Below are 24,151 nucleotides of genomic sequence, written 5' to 3' on the forward strand. Positions count from 1 at the left end.
CAAAACGATACACATGTGGACATGTTCATCCATACGTTGATTGTAAGCTTAAATGAATGTTCAATTATTGATCAAATATGTTCGAGTAGGTAAATAAGACATACACTTATGAATGAAAGATTGTGTGATGAAAGGTGAACATAGAGAGAAAAATACAATATTAATTTACATGTGTGAGGATTCATCCCTTTAAAATGTTACAAAAGACCGCTATTTATAATAATTAGGCAGACATGATTACCGTTGGATCAAATCCACGTGACCTCATCTGCTAAGTCTTGACGTCGTGTCATCCTATCACATATTAATTACATTGACAGACGTTTTGACAAAGGGTTAGCTACTCTACACTTCTAGACTGACATTCCTGATTTCTATTTAATGAGGACGTCACATTAATCAATCCTAAAGATACGCCTATTAGACCCACTTATGAGAGTTATGGACTTCGGATATGAAGGGGTTCGGCAGTAAGGAGAAAACCACTTCGACTATATAAGGAGAGCACTTCGATATTTAGGCCTTGACTATTTGATGAGAGCACTTCGATATCCCTTTCTTTATTCTTAATTGAAAGTTCACGTGTGTGAACACTGAGCTTCCACGTTGTCCCATTGTGAGCATTACATATGATCAATAACAATAGTCTTCCAAGTCTATGTACGATCATTTATGTGGTACATAGAATTTATACTGCACAACGAAAAGAATAGTCCTTTAAGTCTAATTTTGGAACATTTATGTGAAAATTAGAATTTTTGATTAATCAAAATGCCCTCGAGACTACACATTGAGGAAACTTGCCTGAACCAATGCTCACTTGTTCCGAGGTTATAGTTGTAGGCATATGCCAAAGTGGCGAGGCATAATGTCGAAGCACTGTGTTTCGTTGATGTAGATGAGGTTATAAAGTAGTTTCATATCTAGTCCGGAATATAACATATTATAATCTAATTACTTCTAGGACAGTTGGTACAAGTGATAGTGGCTTAAGTCCTAATACTGGACCTCGTGAACTTGAATTCCTTATGAAGATGTGGAGTACCAATGGCTAGACGGTAAATAATGATATTGCGTTGTACAAAATGTATCACAATGTTATGGTCTAAATGAAAAATAGTTACTTATTACTGATCCATCGACAATTAAAAACCTTCGTTTTAAAATTTTGTTAAAGAATGAATGTACCCAATTCGATTTTTCATTTTTCAATGAAAGCAAACTTTTTGTACTTAGAAGTTAGAGCTGGGCCTCGACTTCATTTGCCAACTCTTAGTGAGCGTTTGATATGCAACAAATCATTGAACCACCCATAATGGCTCTGTAAACAATGAAATTTATTTTATGGTTTCTTTCAAAATTTTATATAATTCGTGTTGATTAGGTGTCTCATATTTTTGTATATAGAGAACTAATTAATGGGCGTCTCCCCTTTGCTCCACCAACCCCCTACTCGATGTCAGTGGGCATATTTTCAAAACACTTAAATTCTAGCTTGTCAATCTTATTGTTCTTCTTCTTTTCGATTTTACTGTTCATGTTTGCCCAATAATTCGTGATCATATAGAAAATAAGAAAATTAAAGGTGCTTTTAGAATTTCAGCTGGAAAAAATGATCCAAAAGTTTTTAGGATGTTAGTCGATCTTTTCATCTCTTCCACAAGAATAACTCCAATGGGGAATATAAAGAAAGAAAGATGTACTCCTAATTCCCTTGCTGCATTCATGTTCTGCTTAATTTGAGGCCAGAATACAAATAATTGTACTAAAAAAGTACAACGCAAGAGAATCATGTCTTTCTTGCTCTGTTTCTATATGTCTATATAGACATACAAAGCTACAGAAGAGTGAAAGAAAAGGAAAATGTACAAGTCGAAGCTGCAAGAATTGTGCCAAAAATGCAACTGGGCATTGCCAAAATACACTTGCTTGAAAGATGGCCCGGATCACATTCCTCAATTCAAGGCCTCTGTGGTGGTTGGTGGCATCAACTTTGACACAATCACCATCTGCAAGTCCTCAAAAGAAGCCTACAATGAAGCGGCTAAGCTCGCCTTCCTCCACTTCACTTCCGGTAAACTAATACTTACTAACCTTGCTCGATTTGTACTATTTTCGCTTGTCAATCCAAGTAATTGTCTGCTTTCCAGCACTCATGTTTCTCATTATTGTGCAGAAACATTGAATCAAACAGGAGAATACATGGAAGAACCCAACAGTATAAACGATGTTCAAAGTCCCAAACTTCATTCAGATACTGTGGCTAACCAGCGCAACGAAAATCTTGGTACTGCTATTCCTCATGTATTTCTTTTGTCCACTATGTACCGCTACTATTTTGTCTAATAGCTTAAGCTTTTAGACAAGAGTTCTCTAAAGTCCTGATTCAAGCCTCGTTGTAGGACAATCATCCAATGTCATTCACTTGATAAGAAACAAATGTAGCCTCTCTCTAAGCGAGCTCTAAATTTGGTGCTTGTGCTTGCAGATTTGCCTGAAAAGTTCAAGAAGAAGCTGCAGATCTTTTCTGAGAGAAAGGACCTTTCGTTACCAGTATACCACGTTGAAAGAGAGGATCCTCGAGCTCCTTGTGTCAAGGAAACAGTCAGTGTAGGAGAAGATCGCTTCGTCGGCCAAGGTCTGTATAAGACTTCGGAGGAAGCCGAAGATGCTGCTGCACAGATCGCTTTGTTATCATTGTCGACAGAGGCGCTTCAAGAGGTAAAACTTAAAAGTGTCTATTGCACAAAAAATATGATGTTTGTCCCAGAAATGCTTCGCAATTTTTATTTTTTTTAAATCCATTTTCGTATTATTTCAAGGACCCTCTTTCGTACAAGAATCTTTTACAAGAACTGGCACAGGAAGAAGGATTTTTCTTACCAATGTATACAACAATCGTATCTGGCGAGCCTCACTATCAGACATTCATCTCCTCTGTGGAAATTGAAGGAGAAAATTTTCGAGGGGTAGAAGCTAAGTCCAAGAAAGTAGCAGAGCTTAATGCTGCTAAGGCTGCATACACTGCCTTCATCGAGCGTAAGTTTGTCACTTTACAATTCTCCTTGATCCTGATTCTACGTTGCTCTGATTTTCACGAGTTTTTAACTAAATCAGGGAAGTTGTTTCATCCTGGTCACTTTAAGTTACGATCCTCGGATGATGATGCTCTTAAGATTGCTTCTCGTGTGGGCTCTGTCACCATTTCTGATCATAAAGTAAAGGGCAGTCCTGGATGTTCATCAAACACGTCTCCAGCTATAAAAAATAAGGCGCAGCATGAAGAAAACAAAGGTAATAATATCCCAATGGCATCATTGTTGCCCTACAATAGAATCTGATTAAGAATGCATCAGTAATATACTATCACGCGATCAATGAATTTGGCAGATGAAAACGACGAAACTGAATTTCCTAACGATTCTGCATCAGGCATCAAATTGAACACTCACGAGTCCATTGCTTTTCCTAATGTAACTGTCATGGATAAAATCACTGAAGGTCGACCATCTTCTGCTACTCCCGATGTCTCAATTGTCAGTGCTGCAGATTCGCGGATGAAGATGACTGCTGGAATGAGAAGCTATCTGCTCGGCGACAGGGTTAAAGTCTACACGTACATTCCAGACATTTCATTGCCTGCAGGCACTGTGGTACTTCCAATCGGACAGGATAAATGGGTGAAAGTGAGCCTGGAATTCCCTAACAAAAATGGCATGTAATCTGTAATTTTTCTTACATATTTTGAACCATAATAGGATGATTTGTCAAGATTTCACAAAACATTTTGTGAATCTACGTACTTGAACTTTGATCGAGTTATCAAATTTTTTTATAAAACAAATACAAAATAGATATGAAAAGGGTGTCACATCCATCTCTTTTGGCGTCCTAGGCATTATTGTTTGGTGGACATTCTTTGATTCACCTTTTACTCATAAAGTCGTAGCAAGCTAGTGCTAAGTGCGTTTAGACTTAGACTAATTGAGCGTTTCATGCAGTGCGGCTCAAACTGTCCCACTATTTGTTGACGCTACAGTTTTTTTATTAATTCACCAGTGTAAACTAATTTGGGAGAAAACCACCACCCCCCGCCCCAAAAAAAAAAAAAAAAAAAAAAAAAAAAAAAAGGGGGGGGGGGGGGGGGGGGCGGGGAAATGAAAATTAACGAGTTTCAAATCTGCCATAAACGCGCTTATTAAATATTGCGATTCTAGTTCAAAAAGTATCAAAGTAGAACATATATTAAGAGGAAATTATAGGAAATGACCGGATAACCCGATGCTATTTCCAAAGTAACCTTTGACCGTTATTTTAATTAAAAAAAAATCAAAATTAAAGCTTAAAATCCCAAAATACCCCTCGGCTCTCACAAAACCGACTCTCATTGAAACTAAAAAAGCCAATGATGGTTCCAGTCGGTCGGAGAACAACCTATTCATCGCAGGCGAACAGTCTTGTTAAGATAACCATTATTTGGTTGGATTAATGTTTAGATTTTGGTTAAAGGTGTGAATGATTTATTTGTTGGAGATTTTTTCAATATATTTTTGTTTATATTAGTAAAATAGGATTTATATAGTGTAAAAAAAGATTGGTTTTTTGAATTTGGAAGCTTTCCTCGTCGAAAATGATGATTTTCCGACAAGAAAGCATGAAGAAGGCCGGCTACACTTTTTGGCTTGAACCCGACTGTCAACAGTCGAGTTAACAATCGGGTTGACTCTTACCCGACTGTTAACAGTCGGGTAACAGTTGGTATTGGGCCGACTGTCAGCCCGAATGTCGGCCCACTTTTTTTTTTCCCAATTTTTTTTTCACATAAAATTTAATAATTTAATTTTAAATAATTTTTATTATTTGGTTTTAATAAATAATAAATTATTTAGTTTATCAAATTTAAATAAAATTGTTGCAACTAAATTTAAATAAAAATTTTACATTTAATTTTTGTTTTAATATTTATTTTTATTTTTTCATTTTTGGTAAATAATAATTTGAAATGATTGTTGGGGAATTTTTAATTGTAATTTGAAATAATTGTTGGAAATTTAATTTGAAATTTAATATTTATTTTTATTTTTATTATTAGTTTTTGATAAATAATATTATTTTCATTCATTGAATTTAAATATTTTTGAACTTGAATTGATTAAAAAAATTGTGATAATTGGGAAAAATTGACATTATTGATAATAGGATAAAAAAATTCACATTATTGATTATTTTAATTATTACGAATCTGCATTTTGCGTATTGTAGTTACAATTTCATTCGCTAAATTTTTTGTTACTACTATTATCACTTGTATAATGTTCTAACATTTTGCATTTGTACAGGATGGATTATCATCAGAGTTGAGACAGATGCCAGGCAAAGTTACGTGAAATAGTAGCTTTGATAGTTTTACAGCTGTGTTAGAGCTGCTTGATGATCAGCATGCTGATATGCTGCACCAGTCCTTCCTGTGGCCCTTGTACCCGTTGAGAGATCTGCAGTACTCGGATCAGATTATTGATGTACTTCTATGTCGATTGCTGAGTCCAATCGACAGCGATGCCCTCCACTTCGCAATCGGGGGTAAAATCGCCAGTTTTTCGATGTTCGAGTTTGCTCTGATCACGGGATTAAAGATTACGGGCGATGAAACAGCTGGTGATGGGACTCAGAGAAGAAATAAGCTTCATGACGCTTACTTCGAGGGACAGGGTACTGTGCTTCTTATACAGCTGTTGGACGCAATCAGGAGATGTGATCAGATGTTAGACAGACTGAAGTTAAGTCTGGTTTACATCCTTGAGAGCGTGGTGCGGTGTCACAATAAGAAGACTGCGATCGATCTCTTCCATTTGGAGATTGTTGACGATATCGATCATTTCAAGGACTATCCGTGGGGCCAGAGATGTTTTAAGGACACTGTACACGTCTTCGTCAGATCACACTCGAAGCCGAAGGGAGCCATGCTTAAGTATGACACTAATAGATTGCCCCTAGCGGTGCAGGTAAATGGTTAATATAATGAATGTTAAAATTAGTTTTATATTGAATTTATATATAATAATTGTATGTGTTGCAGATCTGGGCGTATGAGGCCGTCCCCATATTGGGTGCCCACTTTGTGAGGCGAGGGGAGATATGTTGCCCTCGGATGTACCATTGGAGAGCATCTCGATCGGAGGGATGTCCCACTGAACAACAGTTATCGGCAATCCTCGACGACCCTCAGGTGAATATTATGTATTTGTAATTTATATTGTGCGTGATTTAACATCTGATTGCATGATCGTTAACTAGTTCAAATATGTCAGCTTGAAGTCATAACTGAGTTGACGCCGTCGATGGAAGAGGAGGCTCAGGGTCTTGTGCGTGAATTAGGCATTTCGCACAACGAAGATGACCATATGTCTAATCCGATCCACAATCGAGATTGGGTGAGCGAATTGAATAAAATCTATTGATTACTGTTTTGTATGAGTTAGCATTTACGGATTAAGTTAATAATTTGTAATGTTGTTGCATGTGCAGGAGCGTGATCCAGTTGATTGACGATCACATCCGTCGAGGGCATCTCCTCCTCCGCCGGAGATGCCGTCGACGACATCTTCTCCTCCGCCGGAGATGCCATCGACGACATCTCCTCCGTCGTCGAGGGCATCTCCTCCGCCTCCCCGTCCAGAGACCTTTCATGTGGATCTCCCGCACGTAGTCAGGGGCACTATTTTGATGATTTGTACGCCCTTCTGAACAGATTTATAGAGGGGCTGGTCAACGGGCTGCGTCGAGAGATGATAGAGAGGGTTGATGATCTGGGACGACAGTTGGTAGGAAGGGTCGACGGTTTTTCGAATGAGATTGCAGCACTTAGGGGTGATATAACCAGTAGGCGATGGGTTGACGGAGACGGTGATTGAGGGGGTGATCGAAAAGGTGATAGGGATGGGGATGATAGAGATGGGGGTCTCCGACAGTCATACATACATGATGATGATGCATGGGAATCGTTTATTTTATTCGTGGAGCGTGATAGGACGGGAGCGGTCGGGTAGGGAGATGGTGGCAGATGAGGGAGTGGCCACGTCAGGGACGGAGATGGTGGCAGATGAGGGAGTGGCCCCGTAGGGGACGGAGATGATGGCAGATGTGGGAGTGGCTGACGGAGGCAGATGTGGGAGTGGCTGATGAGGGAGTGACCCCGTCGGAGACCATGGCAGATGAGGGGATGTAGGAGGTGGCAGTGTATAAGGCAAAAAAGCGTGTTGTTGACATGCCGGAGACGGTGGTCGGCAAGAGGCCGAGAGTGCCATCACAGTACGTCGTCTCTCCCTTCATGGCTGATGCGAAGAGGAGGAGGTTCGTCGATGGGACGTACCCCAATCTATTCCGGGAGGTCGACCATGCGAAGTGGAAAGCATTCAAGGCTGAGTGGCGAAGAATGTTACTCGGGTAAGTATTGTATGATTTAGTAGATTAGAATTACTCGTATATGCTTCATTTAACGTTTTTTCTATTTTATTTCTAGAGCCACGCACATGATAGCCGGAAGGACGATATTGGACGCATACAAGTGGTTCCATGATATCACCACTCAGGGGGCTTGGCTCGCCGATGATGTAAGTGAAGTGTTATTGTTACTTTTTGTATACGTTATGTTTAATTTGGTAAATGAAATAAGTATTTCTGTCTTTTGTTTTCCTTGATGTAGCACATTGACATGGCCATGGACTTGTTGCGCAATCAAGTTGAGAGATATCCACAATCATTCCACAAGCCTGGCTGCATTATACTAGACACCAAGTTCTTCTGTGCCGTTACCATTGAGTATCAGTCCCTCCAGCTTCTAGGTAACGAGTACGTGCTTCCCGCGTATATGCTCGAGTGGGTCATCGGACTGTCACCGAATGTTGGAAGAAAGTTATGGGAGAGTTGTACACATTTGTACATTCCAATTATCGCGAATCAGCGCTGCATTGTACTGGAGATCGTGTTCCCTGATTCGACGATATATGTGTACGACCCTGATCATTCATGTTTGACACAGGGACAACTCGAGCAGATCTTAGAGCAGGTGACTGTGATCGTTCCTATTATGGCTATACATGCGGGCTTGACTGTGGATGACAAATTAGCCATCGTGCGGGACACGATGACGACGAGACAGTCTATATCGTAAGTATTTGTAATCTTTTTTTTTAATTTAGTAATCCGTTCATATGTAATTGGAACCGAACTAGCACATATTTGTTCATTTGCAGGGGCGATTGTGAGATTTTCGCAATCAAATACATAGAATTTTTTAGTATAGCACATAATGTTGATGGAATCAACCAATCATGAATACAGAATTAGCGAAATAAGTTAGCTTGTGATTTATACGAATTTAATTGTGATCCATAAATTATTTGTAAATATTTTTTGCAATTAATATCTGTAATTATTTTTTGTGATTATTCATGTAAATGCTATTTATTTCAATGTAAATACTATTCATTTCAATATAAATACTATTCATTTCAATGAAAATACACAATGCTCTAACTGTCATTTAGGGGAACCTAACTTGTACAAAATTAGCGAATATGTCCTACTGATTTGCATCTGCTCCACCTACGCGGTCGGAAAAACTCTCCAGTAGATGATATTCTGGAAGTACTTGGACGTCCAGAACCATGTGGTTCAATGAGAGGTGGCGACAATGTATTGAACGGGCGAATATGATCGGGAACTTCCCACTCGACTTCGTTTGGAAGCGGAAATATGGTTTCAACATACGCAGCTTTCCAGTTTTCAGCAATGTAGTAAGGAGAGCACAATGTTCTTGCTGCAAATCCTCGATACATAGCCACCGCAACTGCATGCTCACATGAAAAACTCTCTAACTGAAATTGTTTACAAGTGCATGTTCCATCACTTAAATCTACCATATATGCCGTATGACGTGCACATTCCACAGAGAAGCACGACTCGTCTAGTGGTTCAACATTTAATTTTCTCGCAGCCTCAGCAGCCTTGAAGAGCTTTACCTCTTGTGCTGGGTCTAGCATGCTCGTGCAATTATGTGATTCCCTACGTCGATTGTGAAACCACTGCTGCAGCTTCGTACGGATATTCTTAATCAGTGCGAGAATGGGTAACTCTTGATCCCTCTTAAATAATACATTGAGAGACTCCGAGTTGTTTGACGTCATCATGTTGTATCGATGTTTTGGAAAATATGAGCGTGCTCAATATTCAATCCCCATTTTCGTTAGATAGTCCCATGCTGGGAATGATTTGCTTCCTATTTCAACCATGTACCTATTACACTCTTCAATATTGTAAGTTTCGACCGCTCTCCTAAACAATGAAACGATGCCTTTGTCCCGATACCTGGTCTTCAAGTTGTCTTGTATATGGTACATGCAATACCCATGATGTGCATCGGGAAAAACTTCAGCAATACCATTTATTATAGACTGTCCCTGATCGGTGACAAATGCAAAGTCCTCGACTTCTCCGATTACTTCCCTTAGCTTTGTGAAGAACCAACGCATCAATAGATCATTCACGTTATCAACTATGCCGAATGCAAAACGATAATTTTGAATGTTGGCATTTTGACATGTAGCAATAATCAACTTGCCTTGGTATTTGGATTTCAGAGTTGTACCGTCGACTAGAATTAGGGGTCGCATAGCATTTCGAAATCCTCGAATGCATTGTCCAAGAGCCATAAAGAAGAATTTGAAGCAGTTATCGACCTCCGTCTCAATAAAAAATGTCGAGCCAGAATTAATTTCTCCATGTTATGGCAATACCTAGCCAATTTAGCATAATTATCCTTTGCCGAGCCCATTAAATCCTCCAATGCGCATTCTTTGGCCTTCCAAGCCTTCTGGTAGCTCATGATTACTCCGTACTCTCGACGAACATCGTTAATGATGTCTGATGGTCTGTAGATTATCCGTGAATCCTGATACGTGTGCATTATCTATCGACCAATAAACCAAGCTCAGGCTTGCCTGTGATCATTGCGATAAACTCCCACTTCACAAGTATGTTCTCGTGTGTATTTGCGTATTATGAAGCACTCATTCGTGTCCATCTTTGGTGCTTGCAAACGCCAACTGCAACTATCATCTACGCATGATAGCGTCAACAATGACCTATTCGATTTTTTCACTCTAAACTCGAAGTTGTATTTCAGTACAATTAGGTGCACGGCTTCTTGCAAATCTTTCTTTGTTTCAAACAGTTGCTCGACATACAAATCATCATTATCAGGAACCACACGTGAGGAGTTAGAGGATGGTCCACTCGATCTAGCCCTTGAGGTGCCACCCCACTCATGTCTCTGCCGGGATAAACCAATCAAGTCCTCGTTTGTAAAAGTATTTGCATTTTCATTCTCGTTGTTACGAGCAGTGGAGGGGATTCTGTGTGCAACTATATCTGAAATAACCACATCATCTTTACGAGCTATTTCCACCGTATTCCAAAAATCATTAGCATTGTGATCCCCACCTCCCGAGTCTACTTGTTCATCTTCGACGACATCCTTCCTTACTAAAGTCACGCAAAGGGGAGTCGTGTGCTTATTGTTCAGTTCAATCAGATAATTCACTTCATCAATAGAAGAAATCATTATAGGTGGAATCGGAACTGATGCATGCTCGTTGAATTTAAATTTCAATTCCATGTTGTACCGAGAAGGATCAACATTCAACTTATTCTGTAAATCATTATAGAGTTCTGCATACAATGTACTTGATGATATGGAAATTGCGATACCACCACGTTTATCACTTGTCCATTTCCATACCCATTGATCTATTTCGTCCAATTCGAAATCACCAAAGTAACAAACTGAGACTACAACCATATCTGCATGTCGAAACAGAATTTTTAATTACAGGAAAAATATCAACAACAATAAAAATAACCCAAAAAGGGGAAAAAAGAAAACAATTGGCAAATAGCCGGTCAAACAGCCGATTCACCGGCGCTGACATAATATGCAGATGAATTTTTTCCGGTCAAATACTTAAAAATTTACAGATCTATTACATTTTTTCTACTAATCATTAAATGTAGAAATACAATTTATCAATTTAAACATACAATAATTTAACGAAAATAAGATTAAATTTGCGTATATAAACTTACCGAACCGACGAGATTGATGTCCATAAAATTTTCGACTTCCAATTTAGATAAATTTTTAAATTTCTGCAGTTGAAGCAGATGAAGGATGAGAGTGTTTTATTTATCTGTGTTGGAGTAAACAGATAAGAAATGTATGAAGTGTTTGATTTTTATTTGTTAAATGAAAAAGTATTCATGTCTTTTAAAAAAATCAACTTTTGTGATTGTATAATGTATTTAAGAGTATTTTTGTCTTTTAACATTGAATAGGCCATTTTCAAGTACCCCATATACTAAGCCCTTGTTTGAGGCACGTTATTTTCCTTAGAATACATTTTTAAATAATGTATTGATGAAAAATGTGTGATTAAAAAAAAGAATTTTTTTGAATTTACCTATAATATTATTTTATTAAAAAATGTGTGATTGAAATGATGTCAAACCACTATTTAATAATCTTTATTTATTTTTTATTTTTTATTTTTTTTTAAAGTGTCCCTCAAACATGCCTTAAATCTTTTTCTCCTCCTTGTTAATTTTTAAAATTATTTTTCCGACCACAACCCATAGAGGTGGAATCGCCGACCGACGTCATGCGATCTTTGATGGAGAAGCTGAAGCCCGATAACCATGGGTACCGTCTAGATTCTGGGATTCCGTTCCTTCTCAAATAAGCATGTACTCTCACTCTCACTCTCACTCTCACTCATTTTCTTTATCTCACTTCCACTGTCTCCGTAAGAATCCTCCCTCCCCTTTTCTTCTCTCTATATGTGCGTTGTATTATAATTTTGTGAGAGAATGGGAATTTTCTTTTTGGAGTAGTTGAAGAATTCATGAAATATGATTGCTGAAGTAATGTGGGACTTCGTGCCGTGTTTAGCTTTTTGTGCGCCATTGATTTTACTACGTGAAAGGATTACAGTACCATAAGATATTTTGTTAGTCGTAATTGTAGTCTGATTTTTGTAAATGGTTAGTTGATTGATACGCTTGTGCCCTAGAAACAATATTATTATTATTATTATTTTCGATAAATTCGTTTGTATTTGAGCATTCACATACAATCCCTTGAAGTTGATTGCAGAGTACACCTCTTGCTATCAAGCTCTAGCAATTGGATCTAGATCATAGGCGCATATATGAGTCTTCTCACCTAACTTATCCATTTAATTGGGCAGTGGGAGCTGGGTTTCCCTTATTCATTGAATCTCAGTAATATATCTCCTTCATTTTGAAAAATAAAGTAAAATAAAGCTTACAATGTGTTGAAGTATTAAATTAGAACCAAAACGTGAATGAAGCAATCTACATGATGATTAGTGGGAGATGAATGATCAGCAACAATTATTTCCCAAGTCTTATTTTCTGAGGTATTGTTTTCATCATAAACAACATTTCCATATCAAAGTACAATTTCCAACAGATATGATGTTTACATGTTGATCACCTATACAACGTGACTAAATGCTGTGCAGCAAATATAAGATCTTGGTAAAATGCATTAAAATAATGCTCCAAAATTTCTCCTCCTTGCATATGCGGCCGTAAAATTTTCCTCTCTTCTCATGATTCATCTAGTTTTCTAATCTTTCTGTCTTCTTTTACCGCACAGTTATTTTACCTTTGTCTTGTCTTTTATTGAATAGATCCCATGTGCAATCTTTATAGTTTTCTACAGAAAATTTTTGCTAATATTTCTCATCAATCTCTTTCCGATGGCTGCAGGAGTCCTGTTTGATGAGGTTGGTGATGAATGTGATAGAACAGCAATTCAGTTTACATATCAAAGACACCAGAAGGAAGCTAGGGCAGAAAAGGAACTGCAGGAAGAGTGAAGCCACGTGCATAATAACAGAAATTGTTATGGAACAGTCCAGAAGCACAACAACATATAAAGAGGGGAAAATTGAATTCAGAGGCAGGCAGAACTTGGTATTCACTAGGAGAGTGGCGGACCTCTCGAATGTCCATATCTATATCCTTGTTAGTTTCTTTCTTTTATCTGTTCTTTTGCATCCAGATCTGTTTCTTCTTATAGCAGATCCGTTATTATTGTAATTCCAGTTCATCAATGAAATGATATGCTGTGTTCCAGCTCTCAATTATTTTAAAAGTGTGTTGGATAAATCGACATTATTCCAGGTTTCTATCAGAATGCTCTACAGGGTGTAGAATCTGATTTAATAACTATTGAGAAATCTCTGCAGTACTTTGTTACATTTTCAGTATATGGAACTTCTCATCAAATTCCAAATTTTTTTCGAAAATACTGATTTTATTTTATATTCTTTTCTAAGCATGATTTAGACAGTATGGAAAATTTTCCAATACTTTCTGCTTTCCATGTGAACTTTTACATGCATTTACATATGTAAGCTTAACATTTCTATTTCTGATCACGTGCCTTATTTCCTTGCAGGCATAAACTTAACCATTTTGTATCTATGTTACTGCATTGTGTACAATCAAAATTTTCCCAAGTATCATGGTGCAGATCTCTGCGCTCCCTTAAGCATGAGGTTTGGATTCTGTAATTGATTATACTCTGGTACCGTCATTCCTTATGTCTATTGAAAGTTCAATCATAAATTAACTTGATTGTTTATCTACACCCTATATCAGTGAATCGAGTTTCATTGAAAATGTACATAGGGAAAGAAGGGATGAAAGAGGGGATGCTTGCTTTATGTTTTGCACTTAATTAACAGTGTTAATGATGGAAATCATGTTAAGTTATTCTAATTTATATGCCTTATTATGGTGGCATTAAAAAGTTCACGTTGCAAAGAAGTCTTTGGAATAGCTTTCTCACAATTGATATGGTGATTCACGAATATGATCCCTACCATCTACAAACAATTTGGATAAATCTCACTGAAATCTAAGAAATATTAACTAATCAGGAAAAATTTATTAAGAGTTTGAACCTTGATTCGTTTCTACATCAGCCCTCAATTTGAGGCCAAAACGAGTATAATAAATTTTGGGAAACACCTTAATCCAACCTAGCTAATAATGTGGTATGAAATACCAGAGTTGTGGGAAATCATTTTTATATTGAGAGTAATATAGGGATTTAAGAGCGAATCGTCTGAATTCAGCATATATTACTGTCAAATTTCAGCTTTTATTTATTCTTAATTGTCAGATAACAATTCTATTTTTTTCCTTCTCTTTTCTTTATTTTTTTGAGACAATATGATTATTTTAGAGACACCCCTTACTTTTAAAAAATTACACTAACCTCTCATATCTATTTTTGAATATTACATACACCGTGACTGCTTTTTGAATCACATATCATCTAAAATGAGGTTGATATACCTAAAATTCTCGTGTATAAAAGATGAAAATTTCTATAATTAGTTGCAATTTTATAGATTTCCTTTAGTAATAAATTAATACTTCAAGATTTTGTGCATGCACAATTCTGAATATTCAAGCTAGTGGAAATTTAAACCTAAAATATGTTGAAAAAGTTATTAAATTAATGATTTAATATTTTTGATTAATTATAATATATATATATATATATACATAATTTAATATTAACAAATGCAAACTTATGAAAAAATTAATATTTATAAACTAAAACAAGATGTTAAATATAGTCATTCTCTTGTTACAATTCAAGTAAAATTTAGCAAAAATTGGTATACTTAGTTTATTAAAACATTATACATTTTCAAAATTTATTATAGATATGTTAATCTGATATATTAATTATTTTAATATTTCAGAATAATATCACGATACTTTTTTGGTCATTTGATATTTAATTTTGTGTGTATATATATTTCATCTAAAAATATATTCAGAAATTTATAATTACTTTGAGCAAATCAACTACAACTAATATTAGAAAATTTTAACCTTTTTTTTACAAGGACATTTTAGGTACATCAACGTCATTTTAGAAGATGTATGGCTCAAAAAGTGGCCAGAGTGTATATGTGATACTCAAAACTAAAAGTAGTGGAGGTTTATTGAGTTTTTAAATGCGAGGGGCTGTCTCTAATATTCTCATAAAGTTCAGGGGGTGTCTCATTCTCATATTATCCTTCTTTTTAAAATCTCTGCAATGATGGTATAAAGGGTAAAGTTTTCAGATGTTTCTTTTGTCAAATGAAACACGGTCTATTGCTAGCATTATGCAAAACACCTTGCAATCTGCTATGACTTTTGTTCTCTCTTAATAGGAAGCATTTTGAAGGCTAGATCCAATGATGAAAAATCGGCTGACAAATTCTCACAGGTAATTTTTCAAAATATTAACTACTCTTGCTTATTGCTGCCAGAAGGCTTTCTTTCATCTCGTTCTTACCATCTATTGATTCTAGAGTTATCCAGATTTTTTGACGTGTAATGATAACTTTTGGTGAATGTACCCTCCTTTATTATTATATGTATTCTTATCATACTGAATCCACGTTTTAAACTGGATATTATATGTTCTAATTGAAATTGATACAATTATCTTCTTTTCAATTCCATGTTGATCTTTGAAATTAACATCAATTTGAATTCCATTATTTTTTTTGATAGGTAATCAGAATTTTATTAATTAAAAGAGATTACACAGGATGTGTACAATCACTTTAAGCAAGAAAGGAACGACGTGAAATTAGGCAACCCTTCTACAGGATTTTTAGCTACGACATTAAACTAACTATACAAAGTCAAATAAAACATTTTCCTAATATGCGTTGTTGTCTTTGTTTGGTCTTCGAAACAGCGGTTGTTCCTTTCTTTCCAAACACACCATGCAATGCATCCCGGGATAAGGTTCCATGCAAGTTTGCTATTCTTATCACGAAATTTTTTCCTCCATGCCTGCAATACATTCTCTATACGCCTTGACAGCACCCAAATCATAGATTGAGAAACTAGGATATTGTTCCAAAGTTAACGAACACCATCACAATGAATGAACAAGTGGTCTACCGTCTCCCCATCCCTTTTGCACATATGGCACCACTTGACTACATAAAAGCCTTTTCGTCGAAGATTATCCACCGTTGATACCTGCCTCCCACAACTGTCCACAATAAGCATGCCACCCTTGGAGGCAATTTGCTTTTCTACACCAGTTTCCAGGGGAATGAACTCTCCGTAGGTCCCGAAGGGATCTAAAATAAGTTCGAACAGAAAAAATACCATCTCGTGCCAACTTTCACCTGCTACAATCGTTCTCTCCAACTCGAATTTGTACCTTCTGTAGAGATGTCAAAAACAACGAATAATCATCCAACTCCCAATCCCGTAGGCCCTCTCAAAAGTAATATTCCAGCGGTAAATCCCATTATGAATGGCTAATACATCACTCACTATAGCAGAAGATACTAAAAAAATGTAGTGCAAAGAAGGAAATCCTAACTTCAGCGATTGATCACCACACTAACAATCATCCCAAAATTTGATATCATTACCATTCCCCACCACAAAATTCAGTTTGTACTGAAAATCACTCTATCCCCGTCGGATATACCTCTACAAACTCACCCCATAGAAACCACGACCCTCAACCGCACACTAACCCCCCTCCGTCACGCCATACTTCTTCTCTATGATTTCTCTCCAAAAGTTCTCTATCTCTCTCTACTCCAAATCGCCACAACCACATATCCAATAAGACCTTATTAAACAAAACAAGGCTTCTAACTCTAAGGCCCCCCATCCTCATAGGCGAACAAACAATACCCCAATTAACCAAATGAAGTTTTCTCTCCTCTCCTATCCCTTCCCAGAGAAATTCTCTTTGAAGTCTCTCTAATCTATTTGCCACTGCAGCCGAAACAGGGAATAACGACAAAAAGTAAGTAGGGAGATTAGAGACAGTAAATTTAATAAGTGTAAGTCGGCCTCCCTTAGAGAGGTACATACGCTTCCACCATGCTAACCTCCTCTCCACCCTTTCCACAATACAATTTCAAATATGTGTACTTTTAAACTGCGCTCCTAACGAGAGCCCTAGATATAACATAGGCAACTGCGCAACCCTACAACCCAAAATGTCAGCCAACACCTCTACGTTAGCTACCTCTCCTACTGGAATAGCTTCAGATTTCCTCAGATTGATTTTCAATCCGAACACCGCTTCAAAGCATAAGAGCAAATGACGCAAGTTCCTGATTTGTTCATCATCTACCTCGCATAAAATCAACGTATCGTCTGCAAATAGCAAATGGGACACCTGCAAGTGACCAACCATAAAGCCCTTTATCAAACCCTCTCTCGCAGCTCTTTTAAGCATTCTACTTAAAGTCTCCATCACAATAACAAATAGCAATGGACACAATAGGTCCCTTTGCTTCAATTCTCTACTACTCCGAAAATAACCCTCAGGTGTTCCATTGACCAAAACTGAGAACGAAACAGTAGAGACACAAAACTGGATCCACTTACAACATTTATCTCTAAAGCCACATCGCCTAAGCATATACAAAAGGAACCCCATGTTCACATGATCATAAGCCTTCTGAATATTGAGCTTACATAGCATTCTTGGAACCCCCAAACGCAATCTTGAGCCAATGCATTCATTCGCTATAAATACTGAGTCCAAAATTTGGCGCCCTTTTACAAAAGCATTCTGAAACTCGGACACTAATTTCCCTAGCATCTCCTTTAGTCTGTTCGCCAGGACTTTCTCAATAATCTTATACATCTCACTGACTAGGCTAATAGGGTGAAAGTCCTTAATATCAGTTGCTCCAGATTTCTTAGGGATCAGCACAATAAATGTAGTGTTTGAACTTTTCAGGAACTTGCCACATCCAAAAAAATAGGTAAGAACAGCCATAATGTTGGATCGCAACACCTCCCAACATGCCTTGTAGAATGAAAAATAAAAACCGTCCGGTCCAAGGGCCTTATCATCATTCATGCTAAACACTACCTCCTTGATTTCATCCTCCCCAAATGGTCTCTCTAACCAACCGGCATCCTCCTCTGTGATAATAGAAAAATCCAATTCCTCCAACTTCGGCCTCCATTCAAACTGCTCTCGATAGAGATTCTGCTAGAAATTCACCAGCTGACTTCCAGTTTCTTGTGGTTCCTCATAAGTAACCCCATCCACATCTAACACTGTGATAGAATTGTTGCGCTTATTAGAATTAGCAACCTTGTGAAAAAACTTAGTGTATTTATCCTCCTCTTTCAACCAAGTGACCCTAGATTTCTGGTACCAAACAATCTCTACCAACCTCTCTAGTTTTTCCCTTAGCACTCTATGTCTCACCTTTTCCTCCCCAGCCAACCCTTGATTCTCCTTCCGCCTATCCAATTCTTCTATATTTGAAAGACACTGAATTTTACGACAGTTCACATTGCCCACAATCTCCTCATTCCATCTCTTTAAATCTTCTTTCAAAGCCTTCAACTTCTGATCCAACACAAAACTAGGAGATTCCCCGACTTCATAAGATGCCCACCAAGCCGGTACTCGTTTCCCAAAACCTTCTACTTTCAACCACATCTTCTCAAACCTTAAAGGCCTTCTTCCACTACCCCTACTATTCCCAGAAAGCATAATAGGGAAATGATCAGAGTACACTATCCCCAATCTCCTTTGAGTGACATCTGAATACTTGGCCTCCCACTCTTCACAAATTAAGAACCTGTTTATGCGAGAAAGAATAGGTTAGTCCTGATTAGATGACCAGGTAAACTCTCCTCCAATCATGGGTAAATCTACCAACATATTTTCCCTAATAAAATCTGAAAAATCCTCCATAGCCCTGGTTAGTCTCCCACCACTCGACCATTCAGTAGGAAATCGAACCACATTAAAATCACCCCAATACACGTTGGGAGATTCCGCCACGCCATCATTCCAGCCAGCTCATCCCACAAGCCCCCTATCCAATTCTTCTATATCTGAAAGACATTGAATTTTACGACAGTTCACATTGCCGACAATCTCCTCACTCCATCTCTTTAAATCTTCTTTCAAAGCCTTCGACTTCTGATCCAACACAAAACTGGGAGATCCCCCGACTTCATAAGATGCCCACTAAACCCGTACTCGTTCTCAAAAACCTTCTACTTTCAACCACATATTCTCAAACCTAAAAGGCATTCTTCCACTACCCCTACTATTCCCAGAAAGCATAATAGGGAAGTGATCAGAGTACACCCTCCCCAATCTCCTTTGAATGACGTCTGAATACTTGGCCTCCCACTCTCCACAAATTAAGAATCTGTCTATATGAGAAAGAACATTTGGTTCCGATTAGATGACCAAGTAAACTCTCCTCCAATCATGGGCAAATCTACCAACATATTTTCCCTAGTAAAATCTGAAAAATCCTCCATAGCCCTGGTTAGTCTCCCACCACTCGACCTTTCAATAGGAAATCGAACCACATTAAAATCATCCCCAATACACGTTGGGAGATTCCACCACCATCATTCCAGCCATCTCATCCCATAAGCCCCCTATACAGTCATCAGAATTAGGCCCATAAACTTCTATGAACATCCAGTGAAAACCATCCCCAATATTTCTAAACGATATCGATATAGAAAATGACCCTACACACACCTCCTCCATCTCAAGCACTCTAGAGTCCCACATGACTAGGACGCCTCCTAATGTCCCCGATGACCACAAGAACTGGTACCTACATGCTGTCCCCCCTATAAGTTACTGACCACGGCCCTCGAGTTGAACTTCAACTTAGTTTCTTGTAGGCAGACGAGGTCCGCTCCCCATCCCCTTATAAGATTTCAAACACCTAGCTTTTTTCCAACTTCATTAAGTCCCCTTACATTCCAGCTAATGAGTTTTGGTATCATTTTAACATTCCATCATCTCTTCCCAGTATTCCTTTCTTTGACTCGCCACCCTTACCGTCATAGTTTACTGATCATTCAAGCTGCTTAAGTTCACGATCTCCTTTTCTTTTTAATTTACCTCCTTGTGTACTCATGCCCTGTCCCCTATTAGCCTCTAGTTCCTCGAATAATTGTAAAAGTCTATTTTCATATTCATCACAGGACACGCTAACCAACTTACTAAAATCTTGAATTTTTTGCAGAACCCAATTTGAAGGTGGCTGTCTAGTGTCAAACGCATTCACTTTCGCTATTTCCTCTCCGTGACAAAACTCCAAATGATCAAAGGACCGTTCATCCTCTTCCTCTACCTGTACGACATCTCTATCTATGTTTCCCTTCTTGGCATCATCTACCCACAACACCAAAGTTTTTTGAGTCCCCATATCACTTTCTTCTAGGGACTTAGAGTACCTTCTATTATATGTGTTCATAACCCTAGTCGTACATGTCACATCGTGTTTTTCCACAACTACCGAACCTAAACCCTCTGCTAATACATGTCTCGTCCCTTGTTCAACTGACAGTAATCTATCAGCCAGTGGAATCATGTCCATCGCACCATTTTCACCATCTCCAAATTCTCCTTACTCGCCTCCGCTTCTTTAGACAAAGGTCCCACCTCCCAGTCTACTTCGATCCCTGAGTGGATATCATCTCTCTCCAATCCCACCAAGTCGACCTCCTCATCATTTTTGGAATACTTCGCTTCCAATCCCTCATGAATCTCAGATGGGCCTGATCATTTCGTGCTTTTTCTTAGTATAGTCTGCATTCGATGATGACTCCTTACGCGTCAAGTTCACTAGTTTTCCAGCAGCTGGATACTCATCCACGTCCACTCCACATTTGCGACAACATAACATCCTGGAGCCTGTCTCAAACTCACTTCCCACTAGTCTAATTAATTCATCCAATGCCCCTTTCAATTCCTGGATGCGGGCCATTATTTCAGCTTGATTCAAACAATTGTTATGTGAGCCTTCAGCATTTGCATCCGTAATCTTGGGCACCCACTGATTAGCTTAATTTGTTGTAATTTCTGCATAAGTCAACCTCTGTCTATTTCATTCATCCACCATTATTTTATACTGAAGAATCCTTTTAAGTTCATTTCTTTGTGTCCCGATGTAATATGTTTGGACAATGAACTTTATTCCACTTAAAGCTGAAGTGCTAAGCATCTGAAAATAGGTTCAAATAGACCTATATTTTAGTTTTTTATGCGATGTTGGTTGCTGTGCCTGTGCTAATTAAGTGGACGCCTCTTGATGCATCAAAATTTTAATTGGCGACATTGAATAATAAGTAGTTCATGCACAAAAGTGTAGTAAAGCATCTATTTCAAAATGAGAGGCATGGCCACCTGGATCATATAGTTTATTGTGCGGTCTCTAACTCATATGGGATACTTGCACTGTCTCTCTTGTTATACCCTCACTTGTGTACAGAGGTAGATGGATGTATGGGGTGAAATTGAAAATGATGCTAGTAGATGATGAAGAATAATTAATTGAAAAATTACAAATGAGATATGCCCTACGACTCCCTAAACCCCGGCTTTGGTTACATGTTACAGCATTGATATTTGAGTCATTACTGTCTAAGAGCATATACTAGTCTAAATCTTGTATTTCTTTAATATTAGGAGAAGCTCTAAATGTCTTTTGTCATGGCTTGTTAAGGCATGAAAATGAAAATTAGCCATGTGCTAATAAAGCAACTTAAGAATCTTTTATCGTTACAGGCGCTCTCCATAAGAACCTTTGCCAAGAATCTTAAGAGTTGTACTTAGATCAGGTCACCTAAACATGGGGAATTTGGTATATCACGTTTCTGGGATTTCCTCAACTATAATGAGTATTATGCAGTTGTAGTTGGCAAAAAAATGGGCCACCGTATTTTTCCTTCATGAAGCTCCAGGTATTATAATCACCCTGTGACTGCTGCTAACAGAGATAATGCTGTTATGGTTTCGAGTCTTTCCAGAGACTCCGAAATGCTTTATCGTACTCTTATTACCATTTAGAAAACCCGGGCCTTGGTGATACCTACATTTCTTTTATACTTGCAGTCATGTACATTATATATGTATATACTGTAATGGAAATGTTCATGAAGGCGTAAAGTCATGATTATTTCTTTTGAAATTCATCAAGAGTTTATATTATCACGCATTTGTATGTAGCCGAATGAAAAATATGTATAGATTCTATACACATTCTCTAGGAAATAGTAGCCAATATTTGTGGGAGATTTTTCCCAAGTAGTAATTTATAAGATTCGATGCATTTTGATGTATTCTACTATACTGTGAAATATGGAATTTAAATCCTCTTTTTTTCGATGACTTCTTAAGAAGCCCGTAAAACTTTCTGTCGATTGAACTCATTAGAGAAGTTGAATAATATTTTCCTTTTTGAGTTTTGCTACTTGTAAATCGAGGTTGTACGGCTTTCCTTTTTTGAATATTTTAATGAAATATTTGATTAGAACTGCCGATTTGTGCTGCCTTTTTCCTTGTGTTATTGTTTAGATTCAAACACCTTGGTGTACAAGTAGCATTCCTTTCTTTTTATTTATTATTATTATTATTATTATTATTATTATTATTATTTACTTATTTATTTATTTATTTTTTAACATTTTAACGAACTACTTGATTAGACCTGCCGATTGCGCTGGTCTTTTTTCTTGCGTTATTGCTTAGATTCAAACGCCAAGGAAACAATCAAGTTGACGTGATGGATGACTTAATGGGTTAATGTCCAAAGTTTTCTTCCGGATCAGACAAATTATGCCTAAGGGAATGTATACGATACAAGACAGTTTGAATAAAAGTAGAGTTGGTAAGAACGACAACTGATGCTATTTTAGACTATTTAAGACAGCGGGCTACCCCTTATTGTTTTAACTTTAGATAACTGTGGTAGTTTTCTTGGAAATGCTGCGACGATTCAAAGTACAATTATCCGACTTGTACATTTTATTTGACACCAAATTTGACATTATGCCACGTGTCGTAGCATGATTAGACAATTTTTAAAAACTATATACTTTCTCGCCAAAAACATTTTGAATTTTCGAAGTATTTTAAATTTTATGTACAATATGGAATGTACAAGAACCTTTATTCTTTAAAGAATGGGTAGCCTAGGTTTGGTTTGGCTTCAGGGCTTGTTTGAGCCCCCACCCTCTTTTTTCAAAAAATGTATTTTGAAATAGTATTATGATGAACAATGTGGTTAAAAAATGAAGAAATTTTTTGAGTTTATATATAATTTTTTTATTGAAAAATATGGTTGAAATATGGTCAAATTACAATTGAAAAATTATTTTGATAACATATGGGCCTCAAAGTTAGAGATTAATTTTAATCTCACACTTTATAGAACTTACAACATTTATCTATTTTACGCATAAAAAAGATCTTGTTTTTATCTTCTTAATCCTTGTTTGATGGGAATTAAAATCAACGGGAATTAAAATCAGATTTTTAGTAGATTTTAATAGAAGTTGATGAAATGTATAGTTAAAAAGTTGTGGATCCCATGAAATGTGCAGTTAAAATTAATTGTTCATTTTAATTTAAATTAAAATCTTAATTTTAATTGCTACCAAACAAGGCTTAATATCTCAAGAGTTTTTCTTGAATTGCGAACGCAGAAATATTATGTACGTGACAATTCCTTCTCTGCGAATCAGCACTTTATCTGATAGGTCAGACTGATCATTAAAAATTTTTTTATACAGTTTTCATTTTTATGTATTCAAGAAAACAAAATGTATAAACAAAGAGGAGTGCTTCAGAATTCGGAATTAAATCCTGGACTTCAACATCTCGACCCTTGATCTTCAATCAAGTGGGGTCCGAGCGGTTCACATCATTAGGGGCCACCTGGCTCCAAACTCGGGATTTTATCCCTATTTGAGCAGCAATTTCCATAAACAAAAGGGGACACGCGTTACAAAAAATGACACCATATATTATTAATTATAAATTTTGTCCCAAGTCTGTCCAATGATAACTAGATCATTGACATTCAGACAGAAGACGAAACACGATTCTGACATCATTGAACATGTGAAGATTGGTATACTCTACTTGCTACATCTTTATTGCTGCAACTTATATTTGTTTACTCGGTCATCGCATTTGGACTCTCCTAGATTATATCGCATTTAC

General features: G+C 37.3%; 4 protein-coding genes across 10 annotated transcripts in view; 2 read left to right on the plus strand and 2 right to left on the minus strand.

Annotated features, from left to right (window-relative positions):
• Positions 1–1,853: 1,853 nt before the first annotated feature.
• Positions 1,854–3,863, plus strand: LOC111412861 (double-stranded RNA-binding protein 1-like). 2 transcript variants are annotated; one of them, XM_023043738.1, is made up of 6 exons: positions 1,854–2,074; positions 2,177–2,287; positions 2,489–2,721; positions 2,823–3,039; positions 3,118–3,294; positions 3,391–3,863. In XM_023043738.1, the coding sequence occupies exons 1-6, from the start codon at positions 1,864–1,866 to the stop codon at positions 3,720–3,722; spliced, it is 1,281 nt and encodes a 426-aa protein (XP_022899506.1). In that variant the 5' UTR covers positions 1,854–1,863; the 3' UTR covers positions 3,723–3,863. The 2 variants fall into 2 exon arrangements, with proteins under 2 accessions (XP_022899506.1, XP_022899507.1); XM_023043739.1 differs by having other exon boundaries at positions 3,433–3,863.
• A 4,704-nt stretch (positions 3,864–8,567) lies between these two features.
• On the minus strand, positions 8,568–9,185 carry LOC111412698. The gene has a single exon (XM_023043621.1). The coding sequence runs from the start codon at positions 9,183–9,185 to the stop codon at positions 8,568–8,570; it is 618 nt and encodes a 205-aa protein (XP_022899389.1).
• A 2,469-nt stretch (positions 9,186–11,654) lies between these two features.
• Positions 11,655–24,151, plus strand: part of LOC111412320 (indole-3-acetaldehyde oxidase-like) — an 18,641-nt gene continuing 6,144 nt past the window's right edge. The window contains exons 1-5 of one of the 6 annotated variants that reach the window (XM_023043205.1): positions 11,655–11,799; positions 12,850–13,107; positions 13,544–13,643; positions 15,328–15,379; positions 22,676–22,814. The gene's annotated coding sequence lies outside the window, so the exon portion shown is untranslated. Of the gene's footprint in view, positions 11,859–12,849; positions 13,108–13,543; positions 13,644–15,323; positions 15,380–22,675; positions 22,815–24,042; positions 24,060–24,151 lie in introns of those variants that run through there. The other 5 variants (XM_023043204.1, XM_023043209.1, XM_023043208.1 and 2 more) reach the window with 5 other exon arrangements.
• Positions 18,146–18,862, minus strand: LOC111412699. The gene is made up of 2 exons (XM_023043622.1): positions 18,789–18,862; positions 18,146–18,746 (listed from the first exon to the last, which is right to left on the minus strand). Exons 1-2 carry the CDS (start codon positions 18,860–18,862, stop codon positions 18,146–18,148), a joined length of 675 nt encoding a protein of 224 aa, XP_022899390.1.

The sequence above is a fragment of the Olea europaea genome, chromosome 16, assembly GCF_002742605.1.
Source record: "Olea europaea var. sylvestris chromosome 16, O_europaea_v1, whole genome shotgun sequence".
Classification (NCBI taxonomy): domain Eukaryota; kingdom Viridiplantae; phylum Streptophyta; class Magnoliopsida; order Lamiales; family Oleaceae; genus Olea; species Olea europaea.

Excerpts from the sequence above, each read along its gene's own strand:
- LOC111412861 (XM_023043738.1), top strand. The coding sequence starts at position 1,864 with ATGTACAAGTCGAAGCTGCAAGAATTGTGCCAAAAATGCAACTGGGCA. Across the intron at positions 2,722-2,822 it reads CGACAGAGGCGCTTCAAGAG|GACCCTCTTTCGTACAAGAA; the intron begins GTAAAACTTAAA and ends TATTATTTCAAG. Across the intron at positions 3,040-3,117 it reads ATACACTGCCTTCATCGAGC|GGAAGTTGTTTCATCCTGGT; the intron begins GTAAGTTTGTCA and ends TAACTAAATCAG.
- LOC111412698 (XM_023043621.1), bottom strand. The coding sequence starts at position 9,185 with ATGACGTCAAACAACTCGGAGTCTCTCAATGTATTATTTAAGAGGGAT.
- LOC111412699 (XM_023043622.1), bottom strand. The coding sequence starts at position 18,862 with ATGGAGGATTTTTCAGATTTTATTAGGGAAAATATGTTGGTAGATTTA. Across the intron at positions 18,747-18,788 it reads ATTGGAGGAGAGTTTACCTG|GTTCTTAATTTGTGAAGAGT; the intron begins GTCATCTAATCA and ends TCGCATAAACAG.